Source organism: Pleurodeles waltl, chromosome 12 (assembly GCF_031143425.1).
Source record: "Pleurodeles waltl isolate 20211129_DDA chromosome 12, aPleWal1.hap1.20221129, whole genome shotgun sequence".
NCBI lineage: Eukaryota > Metazoa > Chordata > Amphibia > Caudata > Salamandridae > Pleurodeles > Pleurodeles waltl.
In genome coordinates this window covers 185,508,066-185,524,751 of record NC_090451.1, presented here as the reverse complement: position 1 = coordinate 185,524,751, position 16,686 = coordinate 185,508,066, and the positions used below count along the sequence as shown (strand labels likewise).

General features: G+C 42.6%; 1 protein-coding gene across 1 annotated transcript in view; it reads left to right on the top strand.

Annotated features, from left to right (window-relative positions):
* Positions 1–16,686, top strand: part of USP10 (ubiquitin specific peptidase 10) — a 285,739-nt gene that overhangs the window by 40,203 nt on the left and 228,850 nt on the right. The window contains exons 3-4 of the mRNA XM_069216238.1: positions 85–145; positions 11,986–13,008. Coding sequence (XP_069072339.1) covers positions 85–145; positions 11,986–13,008 — 1,084 coding nt within the window. The remainder of the gene's footprint in view (positions 1–84; positions 146–11,985; positions 13,009–16,686) is intronic.

The following is a 16,686-nucleotide window of genomic DNA, read 5'->3' as shown; positions in this document are numbered from 1 at the left end:
TGTCTGTGTTTCAACAAGTACTTTTTTGGGTACCAGTGGAATTCTTTTTTATGGACTCTAATATGTCTTACTTTTCTAATATAGCTCCCGCCATACAATGAAACTATTTTGTGCAGTAATGAACCTTCAAGTGAACTCAGCGATGGTAAGTAATTGCTGTTTGAGTCCCAGTTCTTTCTGATTTGCCCATCTTTCGGTTTGCTGTGTGATCAGAACTGCATTATTTATTTGGTTTCATTGGGTGCCTTCAAACAAGCTATGATACCTAATCTCAAGTCGAGTTGTTGATTAGTTTATCGATAACTAACAATTTAATCTCTTGTTGTTTTGGCTAGTACAAGATTCCAGCACTTTTGAGTTAAAGCTCTCAGCAAGCATACCATGCTGTATTTTGCACTACAATTTTTATATGCTGCTTTTTATTAAGGTGTCCATCTTTTGTAAAAAATCGGGACTGCCTTTCTTCGTGTGACTGTGGCTTAACTGCATGCTGTTTAATAACTTGGATATTTCACGAACGGTTCATTTTAATCGTATAATAGCATTTCCAAGGGTTGACTGAAGCCTGTTCCTTTCTTGTTCTGCTGACTCTTAGGCCCATACCTCCAGCAGCCAGTTAATTTTTTCTTTGTGTCGGGATGACTACTTTGGTTTTTTTGTCTCCTGAGAAAAGTTGGTAAACCTCTTTAACCGTGGGCTTGAGTTACAAAAGATTATAATAATTTCAGGGCATTAAACTGCACTTGTCAGTGCATACCATCTTTCAGCATGATGATGCTGGATTTCTGAGGTTAGTGGTTGGATGTTCTTGGGGCAAAGGAGGTTATTCAAAACAGAGTAAAATCACAGACTTGCAGGTTTCTTTGTATTTATGGTCTTTATGCACATAGCTCCCTCTCCTATAGATTGCAAATGTATTCTTTCCCCTGGGAGTTGTTCCAGATCCAGAGAGTATAATGGTTAAGACTTGAATTCTGGTTACTGTTTTTCAGTGTTTTTTTTGTTTCCAGGCGTTTTGGGTTCTGGTTTGGTGCAGTCCATCCGAAGTCGTTAAGTTCTCTGCCAGGTATGAAGAGGGTTCTTCTTCTTGTGGCCTTTTATGTGATGCCAGTTGGTAACTCCACCGATGAAGAAACCCAACTTGGACTTGAAATTTTAGTTAATTTTGCTACCAGACATTGACAAAATGATTCAAAAGGTAGTTATTGGACAGTTTTGAGCATTTGTTTTCACTGTCCATTACTGTGCATCCCAAATTAATCAAGATTTCAGCGTGGTAAAAGGGATTGAGACACTCCTGCCAATCTGAACAATGGTCCAGTGATCAGGAGTGTACTACTCTACTTGTAAGACTAAATCTCTGTCCTTCAACCTGATCAAATGTTTTGTTACAGGCTATCAACAGAGCTGAGGGGGCCACCCACTCTCCTTTAAATGGGGTTTTGTAGGACGGAGCATAGAAAGTGAAGCAGTATCGAATTTTGAAGAAGGGTCTCCTTTACCTTAGTACTGGTAAAAAACATGCTATTATGCTGGATTTATTTAAAGTGTATCTGGCTTCCTTTTTTGGATATATAATGCAATTTCATAGTGTCGTTCTCGGGCTGATGACAAGCAACTTATTATCTGCAAAATTTTGCCAGTTCATAATGCTGGACCTTAGTGGATATCTGGAAGAATGTTTAATGTTAATGGATCAAAATCTGGCCACATCTTTGCAGCATGTCAGACATGCTTTGAATAATATCCACCTCAAAAAAAATATTTCCGCTGTCTGGTTTGGAATGGAGTGCTTGTGGAAACGCTGCACACAGAGTAAATGCTCTACATGAAAGACTGGGAAATAGGAGAAGCACTTACAAAGCCACATGTTTCAAACTTAGGTGCTGATGACCTTTCCATGTATAGTCAAGTATTCCAGCTCAAGGCACTAAGACAGTTGACTTACTACTTGATGGGAGTGGTAGGGGAGTTTCTCATCACTGTTTACCATGGATCTAAGCACAAGTCATTTATAAAGTGTATTCAAGTGCCAAGGAAAGGGCATTCAGCACATTACCTTGTGACAGCCCATACTTGAGACTACTAAGTAACTAAGTTTTTGAAGAGGAGTTCAAAGAAGCCTCGGGAGTGGGGGGGAATAAAAAAGCTGCTAGCATTCATGCCAAGATTTATCAATTCTATTAAGGACATGGTGAGGATAATGCCTCTCCCTCTTTACTGCTCGTTTAAAAGCAACCAATGAAAACAGTATAAAATAAGTACACATCCCAAAATACCTTGACAAACAGCCACACCAATCATGGCCCAGTAGGTTTTATCTCTACTGCCTTTTTGCACTATTTCAGTCCAAATTAGCTTCAATAATGAACGTAATCCTGGAGACGTCCAAAACTTCAAATGGGTGTTAGAAATCAGGTCTCTAGTTGACAGAGGTTTGCACTCTGTCCAAGTAGGGACCACAATTCTAGGCAAGTAAGATACACACTAAATGTTTACCTGTGCTCGCCTTGTGTTAGCTTGGCACAGAGCAGTCAGGCTAAACTTAAGAGACAATGTGTAAAGTATTTGTGTGAACACACAGTAGCACAGTGAAAACACCACAAAAGGACTCCACACCAGTGTAGAAAAATAGCTGATATTTATCGGAGGCAAAAAAAAATACATAATGACAAAAATCCAACACACACTGAGTTATGAATTTAAAAAAATTAAATCAAAATGCAGTGCTTAAGATAATAGCTTCAACAGGCACTATCTGGTCACTCTGGACCAACGCAAACCCAAAAGTGCAGTCCGACTGCGATGGAGCACGGGCCGGGTACAGGAGTCATGCAGATCCAATAATAGTACCTTTGTTACGCCGAGGCTTGGTGATTATGCGCTGATCCAGAGTAGGGGGTTGCGACGTGCTTACGGTTGATGCGTTGTTTCCTCATCGGGCAATGTCGCGAATGCGTCGATGTCCAGAAGTGATGAGTACTGGTTCCAATGCGTCGGTGCTGCTTGGCCAAGCTGGGGGTGCGTAGTAAGTTGGAGTCATTGCAGAGTCAGCGAGCGGTGTCCGTGGCTTTGGTGGGGGTAGTGGTGTTTCTGCAGTAGGATGCGTCTGTTCCAAGTGACGTGCCAGTGTTGCAGCATTTCTTATGTTGCACCACCACACTCGCCTCCAAGGGCCTAGGACTGGATGTTGCACCACTTGACAGAGCAGGACTCACAGCAGAGGAACCCAAGTTATGGTAGCAAGATGCAGGTGTCTTTGCTGTGTCTGAGACTTGAGAAACTGGAGGCATGCTCAGTCAGGCCCTTGAAGTCACTTTTGATTGCAGGATTTAGGGAGTTAGATACGCTCCTCTCACTCCCAGGCAAGAAGTAGCAGGCAGCAGGTCAACACAGCAGAGGAAATGGCAAAGTGGCAGTTCCTGACAACACTGCAGTCCTTCTTCCTGGTAGAATGTTCAGAGTCCAGAAGTGTTCTGACGATTTGGTGTCACAGGCCCAGTACTTGTACTTGAATGTGCCTTGGAAGTGGGGGAGACTTAGTGATTTTTAAGTGCCCAGCTTCCCTTTCAGCCCATTTCTGTCTGCCAGGAGGTCTGTGGGGAGTTATCTGTCCCTTGTGTTGGCTCAGGTCACTACCTTTGAAGTGTGAGATCCCTCCACCCTTCTTGCTCAGGAAGACCCATCAGTATGCAGATGGAATGCAGGGGCAGTTGAGTTTCCTGTATTTATGGCTGTCTGGATGGAATGCACAAAGGTAGCTGCCACCTAACCTTACACAGAGCAGATGTGGATTGGAAGCAGGCTAAGACCCAGGATGGCTAAAGTAAGAAAATACCAACTTTACTAAAGCACCATTTTCTGACCTGCAGTTTTGAAAACCATTATCAAAAGAGGTTTTTAAATTGCGATCTAGAGACCCCAAACTCAATTTTTCCATCTCTTCCCAATTGAAAATTACACTTAAACAATGTTTTAAGACAGTCCTCATACTAGCCTATGGGAGAGATACTCCTTGCAATAGTGAAAAACTCTAAATTTTTCACCACCTGGACATGTTAAACTTAAGAGTACATGTTCCACTTTTTAAAATACTCTGCACCCTGCCCTTGGGGCTATCCAAGACCTACCTTAGGGGTGTCTTACATGTAATAAAAAGGAAGGTTTTGGCTTGGCAACACTTGCCAAGTCGAAATGGCAGTTTAAACTGAACACGCAGGCTCTGCAGTGGCAGGCCTGAGGCATGTTTGAAAGGCTGCATTAGTGGGTGGCACAACCAGTGCTGCAGGTCCACTAGCATCATTTGACTTGAAGGGCCTGGGCGCACACAGTGCACTTTACTATGGACTTACTAGTAAGTCAAACATGCCGATCGTGGAGAAGCCATTGTTGCTATGTTTTAGACACAGAGCAGATAAGGTTTAGCACTGGATTGCGGTGGCACTCTGCAGAGTCCTAAAGCCAGCAAAACCAAGTTCAGCACACAGTCAAAACAGGTCAGAAAGCAAAAGTCTAAAGTAAACCATGCCAAAAGATGCTATGTCTAATAGATGTGATCTTTCCAGAAAAACAGCTCAACCTTCAAGGAATTTCAAAGCCCCAGTAAGGGAAAAACAAAGTCTGTACTTCTCACTCAGTCTTGTTATCAGAACCTAATAAAAATAAATGATTGGCACATTGGTTTATTACTGGAACTAAAATGTAGAGTATGGGTGGGGTAAAGAAAAACCCTGTTTGACTTCAAATATCATTTAAAGGATCTAGAAACCTAAAAGCCAATAACATTTTATATACATCGTATTACGAGAACCTACATTCCTGGGTGGGATAATCCGTGCTGCTGTGTCCTTAATAAAACTGAAAATTCTTGGTGCGACTACGAACACATTTTTTTATTCTAGTTCTGGACCAGTGACTCTTGTTATGCTAGTTTTAAAGCTGATTAAACACCACTGAAGCAATATCCACCACAGGTTTATAGTAAAACCATCTGAGTTAGAATCTGAGGACCAATCTGCCATTTTTCATAATATCTTGAATAGTAGAGCCCAACACAAAGGCCATAGCACCGCCGTCAGAATGAGCAACAAACACTTATATTTCAATCCCGGCCTCCATCATTTCAAATCTCAGCCATCTAGCTATAATGGCTGCTGAAAGCGGTTTAAAGGGAATTTGCTGAGAAATTCACAACCGGCCCAGTGGATGATTTCTTAGAACAGTACTAGCCTTGTAGGCTTTTAGACATTTGACCACACACAGTTTTTCAGTCAAAACGAATGCTTGATAATACCAGGGGTGTGGAATTCCTATCGCCTGATTCCTGGGACATCTTGTTTGGGGTCAAGGGCCATAAGTTTTCATGTTTATTTTGTCCTTGGGACAAGTAGGCCCAACCCTCTGCAGCACAAACCCTTTGGCTGCCAGTTTACTGAAAGGGGAACTGTCTGCAGTTGAGTTAATGTGTCCATATGTTAATGCTGTTCGAACTTGTATTTATGGTTCATTAATGGAAAGCCTTCATTATTAGGGTGAGCACTGTAAATAAATGTTTTACGGTCACACTGCATTACTGACCGTGGTTCCAGTAAAAAAAAAAAAAAGTATCCACATGTTAGAAAAGCTTAACAATATGAGGCTAAGTATAATGCTCCCAGAATGCTACGATTAGATGCAAATGTTTGCAGAAGCTTGTAAGGAAGAGTGAGGATTCTTTGCTTGTAAAATAAAATGTTCAGAAAAACTGCAACTAGGAAAGAAATGTTTCGTTACCATGACATTTTAGGTGCTACTTTGAAGCCTCATTTAGTAAAATGTGTTGACGCATGCTAGTATTCCCCCAAACTATTCCTAATGGAAATCAGGGTAACCATTTCCCATTATGGGACGCATGAAAATAAACAAGCACTGACAAAGCCAACCGATCTGGCATATTTATGAGTCTCTTAGCTTTGTCAATGCAGGTCTTGTTTTGACATGGCTTTTGTAACACTTTATTGTTGTGGGAACTGCCAGACCCCCACCATTGTAACAAACACTGGCAAAAACAATAAGTTTTTGATCTCCAAAAGCACACCAGTGCCAGTGGTGTAACAAAGGCCCCACAGTCTCCTCCAGGGGCCTCTTCAGCACAGCACCTGCCCTCAGTGAGTCTAGTTCTTTGCAAAGGGGCCCCCTCCAGTTTCGTAATGCCACTGATTGTCACTATGGGTCATGGCACTGAACAAAACTTTGTGTGCGAATATGCTCCTTGTGGAAGAGCAGAAAGTGATCACTCACAGTAAAGCCAGCCGATAGAGAGAGAGAAAGTTTAATAAAAACAAAATGTCATTAACGCCAGACCGGATTAGGGACCCAATTCCTAAAATGATATCTTACCTACCTGCCTATGGCCTGCTGAAATTGCCAAACGAAAATTGTTTACTGACATGCCAGACATGCCTTCTGCTGCTTTCTGTGACAGTAAATTTCTGTCAGATATTTCTGCTGCTACAGGATCCACGTGCCATTTCGAGCACCAACCCATCAAGCATTTCTGTGCTAATCAATACTGCTTCCTCGTAGAGGGGACCCACGCTTGATTAATAAATTCTTCAGACCTGTCCGAAAATACTGGCAAACACCACTGTTGCCGGAAAACCTCCAAGCCATTGGGGACAATTGCTGCAATACTACCATCAGATGTAGTTCCCTCTGAGGGCCATGGAGCATCTCCTGGGACCAGGAAAGGAGAGAGTTGCAGGCCAGTTCCAGAAGTCCTGGGAACCAGGCTTGGGCCTTCCACACTGACGTATCTAAAACCAGTTCTGCTGCATAGCGCTTGGTTTGAGTTGCCACCCTCTAGATCATAAAGAAAAAAGGCATAATTCAGAATGTTCAACCAAACCAGAGAGAAGGCATTAATTGCCACCACCAACTGATCAAACCCCTGTCGCTAACTGGAGAGTGGTAGCCTTAAAAGCAGCAGCTAGGGCCTTGTTAACTAATCGTGGCATCAAAGTATCAAGGTCCTGTTAAGACTGTGCCTACACTAGGTTGCTATCCATCTGCTGGCTCCCTTTCCTCGGAGAAATAGTACTGCTCATACGCTTCATCTTCAAAAGGTTCCCAGTCAGACATGATGAGAGCCCCAACGATAGAATGCCAAGACTGCCCTAATGGGATAACAGAAGGGGGAGTGCACCCCAAGTGTAAACGCCTACAATTACTGGCCTCAAGGCCAAAGCTCCTCAGCCAGAACTGTAAGAGGGTTGATTGCAGCCCACATCAACTCTGCAGTCGAGGGTATCAAAGGAGCGAAAGGAAAACAGTTATGTACAGCATGCACTCTGTTCTTTAACAATCAGTCTTGATTTATTGCAGCCTGTGAAAGAGGTGTACATCCACGCTGATTCCAGGATTGAAGATGTGCGCTACCAAGCGTTAACTCCGTGCTTCAGCAGAGAGCTGGAAAGAGGACTGTAAAGAAATGGCTCCCTGTTGCAGTTACCCCCCACTTTTTGCCTGATATTGATGCTGACTTGACTAAGAAGTGTGCTGGGACCCTGCTAACCAGGCCCCAGCACCAGTGTTCTTTCACCTAAAATGTACCATTGTCTCCACAATTGGCACAACCCTGGCACCCAGGTAAGTCCCTTGTAACTGGTACCCCTGGTACCAAGGGCCCTGATGCCAGGGAAGGTCTCTAAGGGCTGCAGCATGACTTATGCCACCCTAGGGACCCCTCACTCAGCAAAGACACACTGCTTGCCAGCTTGTGTGTGCTGGTGGGGAGAAATTGACTAAGTCGACATGGCACTCCCCTCAGGGTGCCATGCCAACCTCACACTGCCTGTGGCATGGGTAAGTCACCCCTCTAGCAGGCCTTACAGCCCTAAGGCAGGGTGCACTATACCACAGGTGAGGGCATATGTGCAGGAGCACTATGCCCCTACAGTGTTTAAGCAAAACCTTAGACATTGTAAGTGCTGGGTAGCCATAAGAGTATATGGTCTGGGAGTCTGTCAAAAACGAACTCCACAGCTCCATAATGGCTACACTGAATACTGGGAAGTTTAGTGTCAAACTTCTCAGAATAATAAACCCACACTGATGCCAGTGTTGGATTTATTAAAAAATGCACACAGAGGGCATCTTAGAGATGCCCCCTGTATTTTACCCAATTGTTCAGTGCAGGACTGACTGGTCTCTGCCAGCCTGCTGCTGAGAGACGAGTTTCTGACCCCATGCGGTGAGAGCCTTTGTGCTCTCTGAGGACCGAAACAAAGCCTGCTCTGGGTGGAGGTGCTTCACACCTCCCCCCTGCAGGAACTGTAACACCTAGCAGTGAGCTTCAAAGGCTCAAGCTTTGTGTTACAATGCCCCAGGGAACTCTAGCTAGTGGAGATGCCCGCCCCCCCTGGACCCAGCCCCCACTTTTGGTGGCAGGTCCAGGAGAGATAATGAGAAAAACAAGGAGTCGTCACTGGCCAGTCAGGACAGCCCCTAAGGTGTCCTGAGCTGAGGTGACTGACTTTTAGAAATCCTCCATCTTGTAGAAGGAGGATTCCCCCAATAGGAATAGGGATGTGCCCCCCTCCCCGCAGGGAGGAGGCACAAAGAGGGTGTACCCACCCTCAGGGCTAGTAGCCATTGGCTACTGCCCTCCCAGACCTAAACACACCCCTAAATTCAGTATTTAGGGGCTCCCCAGAACCTAGGAACTCAGATTCCTGCAACTTACAAGAAGAAGAGGACTGCTGAGCTGAAAACCCCTGCAGAAGAAGAAAGAAGACACCAACTGCTTTGGCCCCAGTCCTACCGGCCTGTCTCCTGCCTTCCAAAGAAACCTGCTCCAGCGACGCTTTCCCCAGGACCAGCGACCTCTGAATCCTCAGAGGACTGCCCTGCTTCAAGAAAGACTAGAAACTCCCGAGGACAGCGGCCCTGTTCCAAAAAGACTGCAACTTTGTTTCAGAGGAGCAGATTTAAAGACCCCTACAATCCCCGCAAGAAGCGTGAGACTTGCAACACTGCACCCGGCGACCCCGACTCGACTGGTGGAGAACCAACACCTCAGGGAGGACCCTCCGGCGACTCCAAGACCGTGAGTAACCAAAGTTGTCCCCCCTGAGCCCCCACAGCGACGCCTGCAGGGGGAATCCCGAGGCTCCCCCTGACCGCGACTGCCTGACTCTAACATCCCGACGGCTGGAAAAGACCCTGCACCCGCAGCCCCCAGCACCTGAAGGATCGGAACTCCAGTGCAGGAGTGACCCCCAGGAGGCCCTCTCCCTCTCCCTTGCCCAGGTGGTGGCTACCCCGAGGAGCCTCCCCCTTGCCTGCCTGCACCGCTGAAGAGACCCCTTGGTCTCCCATTGACTCCCATTGGAAACCCGACGCTTGTTTCTACACTGCACCCGGCCGCCCCCGCGCTGCTGAGGGTGTACTTTTTGTGTGGACTTGTGTCCCCCCCGGTGCCCTACAAAACCCCCCTGGTCTGCCCTCCGAAGACGCGGGTACTTACCTGCTGGCAGACCGGAACCGGGGCACCCCCTTCTCTCCATTGAAGCCTATGCGTTTTGGGCACCACTTTGAACTCTGCACCTGACCGGCCCTGAGCTGCTGGTGTGGTGACCTTGGGGTTGCTCTGAACCCCCAACGGTGGTCTACCTTGGACCCCAATCTTAACCCCGTAGGTGGTTTACTTACCTGCAAAACCTAACAATACTTTACCTCCCCCAGGAACTGTGAAAATTGCACTGTCCACTTTTAAAACAGCTATTTGTGTTTTATGTGAAAAGTATATATGCTACTGTAATTATTCAAAGTTCCTAAAGTACTTACCTGCTATACCTTTCAAATGAGATATTACATGTAGAATTTGAACCTGTGGTTCTTAAAATAAATCTATAACAAAAACCTATTGGCCTGGAATTGTTTCTGAGTGTTTGTTCCTCATTTATTGCCTGTGTGTATGTACAACAAATGCTTAACACTACTCCTTTGATAAGCCTACTGCTCGACCACACTACCACAAAATAGAGCATTAGTATTATCTCTTTTTGCCACTATCTTACCTCTAAGGGGAACCCTTGGACTCTGTGCATACTCTTCCTTACTTTGAAATCGTGCATACGGAGCCAACGTCCTACAAGGACTTTGTGTGGACCGCAGAAATGTAGCCCAATTGGGCTGAGCACACGTTCCACAGCTCCTGCAGAAAATTGGCACAAATTAGTGAAAGGCACCATATGGAAGAGGTCAAAAAAATAAATGAGGTAGAAGGGGACTTTAAGGGGAAAGAAAGCAAAAGGACAAACAGGGCGACAGACCAAAAGGGGTCTGCGCAACCGGCTACAGCTGCAGCGTGTGGCCACTAACACAAGACTACATGGGGAAAAATAAAATCTGTGGAGTGTATGCAGTCAGTCATAAGCACAGTAAGCATCAAACAATGCTTAACGTTGCCATTTGAAAACCACAATCAATATATACCAAAAAGAGTAGCACCTTATAGTGAATAGAATAGTAGGCACTTAACTCGACTACTGAGTAGCAAAGAAAAAGGCACTAGAGATGGTGACTATTGTATTTGAGATGGGTCTTTTGGGCCATGATTGGTGGGGTCGTTGGGCAAAGCATCTTGGGATGTGTACTTATAATGTTAATTTGCTGCTGTTAAATTAGTAAAGAGAACCATAATCGGAGCCTCCGGTCCTGAAATAGAATTGTACTGGGAGCTGTCCCTCATAATTGAGGTGGATGAGGATTGCAGTCCATCCCCGAATCTGGAGGTGTTGATGGGTAATTGAACAATTCCACAAAAACCTACTTAAAATTTTCACTGTCAAGTCATCGTGAACTGGTGACAGTCCTAGAGATAGTAAATGAAAGATATCTGAATGAATTACTCATAGTAATGTCCTTTTGCAAGAAAGAACTGTTTTGACACTGCTCCTTATTCTATAGTAGCTTTCAGGAGAAAGTTGTGTGTGTGATACTTGAACTGAGTAACATTTGACATGTATGTTGCCCCATCATGTGATTCTGTGACACAACTATCCTTGACACCTAAGTTTAAGACAAAAATAAGCATACCTCGTCTTCTAGAAGTTGGAATTTTCATGACATTCCTACCTATAATACGCAGCCAAATATATTTAACATTTTTAAAGACTTTCCTTTAAAGTAGTTGACTAGACCTTTTTTCTTTATTTTTGATCTGCTTTGGGTACTCTTTTAGCTTGGTGGTCAAGGACACCACTTTTTTTTTAAAACTTTTTGTAACTTTTTTTTTTTTTTTTGGCAACTCTAAATTATCCTTCTTTGGTAGCAGTATGGTGTGTTTTTACCAGCTCTGTTCGGTAAGTATTGTTCCTGTCTATTGTAGCACTTTCTCTGACATATTTTCCAAATCTGTGTACAGCTTTTTTCCACAGACTTAGTTGTTAACCTTACCGTTTTCTGACTTGTGGCTTAATAGTCTTTTTTCTGTTTTTGTGTTGCTGCCCATGATTGAAGCAGCACCTAGTACTAGTCCTTGCTTACCCCCTTCAATTAAGTGGATATTTAGCCACATGCAGCAGACTTTCAATGCCACTCCTGCAGCATGCATCATTTTATACTTTAAAAAAGGTAAATGTTGCCAGTTGTAATCATTTAGATAATGGTGTTCTAATAAATGGTTACGATTAAAGGTTATTGATAACATGGAGGTGGCTCATTCACTGTACATATTTTTTAAAGAAGTTAAATGAATCTGACCTACTATTGTTGTTGGAAAGGTGTTATTGTGCATTGTATGCATTTGTGGAGTCAGTTTCCTTTAAGTGATTGCATGATACATTGGCAAAGTAGAGCAGGCTTACCCGTGTTACATGTGTTCTGTGCCTACTTGCCAAACAATTTTCTTTCTGCACCAAATCTCTGCCTTTATTGTTTAAATGTATTTTATTCCTTGAAAATCTACTGGATTCTAATATTTTTCCTTTTTCCCCCCTCTAGGGGATGACGATTACCAGAGAATAGAGTTTGGTGTGACTGAATTCATTAATACTGATGTTTCCTTGCTGAATAACACAGACTACAGTATTTCAAGTACTCTGAACCCCCAGGCACCAGAATTCATTCTTGGTTGTACACCAACACAGAAGAACCATGATGACGACCTTCTTGATGATAACTATGAGCCTATAGACTGCCAGTTCACAGAGCATGCCCTTTCTTTGGATAGTAGCTCGAATCCTGATAATGACGGGACAGGTAGTTTAGGACAGAGGGAGCGCAAAAAGAAGAAAAAAAGGCCTCCTGGATACTACAGTTACTTGGAAGGTGCTACTGATGGTGGCCCTACAGAGACCCTTGTCAATGGTCATGTTGGTTTGTCAGGGCTAAACAGTATAAGCACAGAGGATTTGGATTTCACAACTGATGTGCTAGCATCCTCAGTTTCTCCTCGGACTTGTAATTCACCAGAAAACTCTCTGGACTTCAATGAAGCTCTGTCTGATGATGCTTCAGTTTCTAATGCACTAGACAATACCAGGACTGCTGAGCAGCCCGACTTAAACAGTGTTTTAAATTCCGAACAATCTTGCATCCCTGCAGAGAGTGAAAGGGAATGTATAGAAAGGACGAATGTACAGTCTTATGCTGTTACTGATACTACTGAAAATCAAGAAGTTACCTATGGCCAGACACTTGAATGTCCTGAAGAAGGGACCACTGCCAATGGATTTGAATCACACAGTGCAGACAGCACTTGCTCAGAGATAGCCAGTCAAGAGGAGACATCTGTTGCTGAGGCAGCAGGAGCTGCAGCTGGATCGGCATCCATTAATCAGCCTGCTAAGTCATGGGCTAGTCTTTTTCACAATTCCAAGTCATCTGCATCCACGCCTGCAGTCTATGTTGAAACTAAGTATGCCCCACCTATCACCACATCTCATCTAGTCCCTGAAAAACAGGTTGACGTTAAAGAGGGGCCTGTTCCAGTTTCAGAGGATCCTGTAGCCATTACAATTGCAGGTATAGTTTACTCAGACAAGAGTAAATTGAAAAATGAAGGCCAACACAAGCCTTGGAGCAGAGTTCAGTCTGATTTTAAGTAGTATTCATCATTGTTTGAGATGGGGCAATCGTGTTTAACCATGATGTTTGAATATACCAAAGTAGTATAGGAGTGGGGGTGGAGACTACATTTGCTGTAGAGGCGTTTCTTTAGAGAATTCAGACCACTTGATTCAGTCTTTTTTTATTTTTTTGTAATTTGTCTAATACGTTTGAATTAACATAATTTGAACTAGTGTTGAACCCTGTAACATCCCTTATTGCAGTTGTGGGGGTCATGTTATAAAAAAAAAGTGTGCAAATCGTTATAGCACAAGAGCCCTACCCAGGCAGTCTGTATGACAACTGTGCTGTAAAACATTTTTTTTTTTTTAAAGAAATATTGAGGTTGCAAATGTTCATGTTTTTTGTTACATCACTGTCCAAAAACTTTATATTCTGTTAGGTTAAAAAAATAATCATTGGCAATGGGTCAACTTTTTTTTTTTTTTCTTTTGCACTGATTTCTTTTACGCATACTCTTGTATTGCATTGGAAGGAAAGCTCTTTACCCATAAGTGTTGTCAGATTAGTAGGTCACTGTACTTCCATCATGCTAGTCTGTAGTCCACCTTTGATAAGAGCTGCAACATTCAAGTATGGTGATTAGGTCTGAAGGGAGTGTTAATTATGTTTTTTTTCCTCTGATAGTGGGGCATCCAGCCAGCCTTACTTCACAGGTTACATGCCTACCCTGGTGGTGTGTGCCCTCTTCCCCTCCTGCTGGCTTGAAGATATTTTATTTCCATTTCCTTGCAGGCGATCAGTCGGCACACACCATTTTTGTATTTAATGTACTATGTATTGTAGTATTGGATACTAGATTTAAAAAAACAGTGAGATATGGTGTAATTTATCTCAGCTTGTGGTTCCCTAGAGTATCTTCCCCTTACCCCTCCGCTTTAGCCTAAATCAGGGTACAGTATTGATAATCACTTTATTTTTTAAAATGTACTGGCATTTGACAGCTGACAGTGCAAGAGCACCAGGAAACCAGCTGTTTGTGCTCTGGTTTCTCAAGGTGGTGGTAGTAGTCTAACGTGTTGAAATAAATTGGCCCATACTATTTTGCTGCAGTGACTGTTTAAGGAAATATTTTTTTGTCTTGGGATGGCCTAGTTTGATGCATCAGACTATGTTGACTTGAAGGCTTGGTTTTGGTTGCCTATGCATCAGTTGGTTTACTTGTGTTTCTAGCCATAGGCTGTTTTTACTTACAGAATGTGCCTGTCTGAGATCATTGGCAGGGCAGATTTTATATTAAGATTGTCACGTAGTGATTTGAAGCATAGAGAAAGTTAGCTAAACAAAAATATACATTCAATTTTGCGAATCCCCTTTTCTGGGTTAATGGCACCTAAGTCAAAGTAGCCAGTGGGCACAATGCAAATAAGTAAAAATATAATTGAACAAGTAGGATTGACCAACCCATGTTTTTAGCTTATCTTTGAAAATAATTATTTTTAGTTGCTTTGTTTTCTGTTCATCTCTGTGCTCTGTGTGAATTAGTCTGTGCTCTTTATTTGAAATAATTCAACTAGAAAACTGTAAGGCTTTCTTTTATTGATCTGTAGATTGCTTGGTTATATTTAGATTTTTTATTTATTTGCTGATATGTGATGGCAGCTACTTAATAATGCTGAAACACCTTGTATTTGAGAGGTAAAGTTTGCCTCACTCGCTACTTCACTTACAGCTTGCATGTCAATAGCTGACTTTTTTTTTTTAAAGCTTTCTCAAAACATTGGCAGTCTCCTGGGCCAACCTCTAACATCTATTTATGATTTAATGGGAAATTAGTGTCTGATTTTAAACAGATGTGGTATATTTTAATTATCTTTCTTCCACTTTGAATTGAAAGAATTCCTGTAGGTTAAAACTGAGCTTTCTGAAACAGCTGCTAGGAAAACCAGACCCATCACTTCCATGTGTTTATTCCCTCACAAAAACAACTATAAACTGATCTATTTTATAGATGACTGTGTAGACTTGATTTCACAATTAGGTTTGTGTAGGATTGCAGTATTTTTATACAAATATGGCACTCTTCAAAAAAGGAGGTAGTATTTTACCAAGAAATAACTTAAGATTGATTAGATTGGTTGCTGTTCCCTGACTTGTTTAGCTGACAAGCTTTAGCCCCTCTTTCCTAATTGCACCAAATAACAGCCGTTGATTACTACATAGTTGTTTGAAGTATGTACTGTACTGCAAAAGCACATCTAATTTACAGATATGTTCAAAGTACTGCTATAATATGTAGTGGCTGTTTAATAGTTATATAAAAACATTATTAAAACTCCTAATTGTTGTGTGATCTTTGCTCTTGCATGAATTGCTAATTTATTTACAAGATTTACATACATGTATGTAAGTTTGAAAAAATATCTGATCACGTTGGTCAGATTGTGCAGGGATGGAGGGGGTATTGTAGGTAAACAACCCAGGGAGATAGCAAATAATTTTGTTGCATAACATATTTTAATTCACTGTGAATGGGTGAAGGCATTTTTTCTTTTGGCTGGAACACTGTCCATTTCCAGTAAACACACAGTGAGAATCCTAAAAAGTGGACATCTAGAAATAGCACATGTACTGTACATTTTGTTAATGTTTTTGGAAGATGGGTTCAGGTATTATAGACAAAGATTATTTAATACAAAATGGTTTGCACAAGAGGTTCAGCTCCTGGTATGCAGCAGCTGGCATGTCATATTCACTTTTGTTGCCACCCCAGTCTGCACACAAGATTTTCTTTTCCCTTGGTTCCCCTGTGGGAATTTGAGTAGTGGAGGCAACTACTACATGCACTACTATTTCCCCCCCCCCCCCACCCCCCCACCCCCTCTAACCCTTTTTGGACTTTATTTTTATTTGCAAAGAAATGTTTCTCAGAGTGCAAATTTGTAGTGTTCTCTTTAAACCAGTTTAAGCTGTTTCCACAGCATACTGGGCACTGCATGCCACCACAGTACAGTTTCAAACTGTTCATTGGTTGCAGCAATACTTTTTATTAATCTGAATTGCATACCCTGGCTACAACGGAACATCTTGCATCTTCATGTAGCACTGATGCACTGCTGTGGCAATGCAGCTGCTTTTCTGTCTTTGTGCTATGAGTTGAATAAACAGGCTCAACATGGAGGACACTACCTTCATCTTCAACTGCTGTGGAGCAGATCTTGGTAAGCGGGCCACCTACTGGGTAGTATCCTATTGTCAGTCTGATATTCAGATGTTTTTGTTTTGTAACTGAGCCATTTCTCTAGTCCTAGTTGAGCATTGGTTGCCCCACTTAGGGTGAAATCATTAACATACCTTGACCATTCTCTTTACATATGATCTGTCCTCTCCAGTGCTTATGAATTTACTTCTATTCAGAGCTCTTTTCCTTTGTAGCAGAAAGTCTCTAACCACCTTGGAATTGATCATGCATCAGTCAAATCGGTCACAATAGTAATGTAATCTAGCTTGTGGCATTTTACTCAGCAGTAGAGATCTACTGTTTCCATAGGCAGTCATTTTCCTGTTTACCCCATATTATTTGTACCAAGAGCTGATTAAGTAAAGGACATAATTAACTTATTTATTACCTAA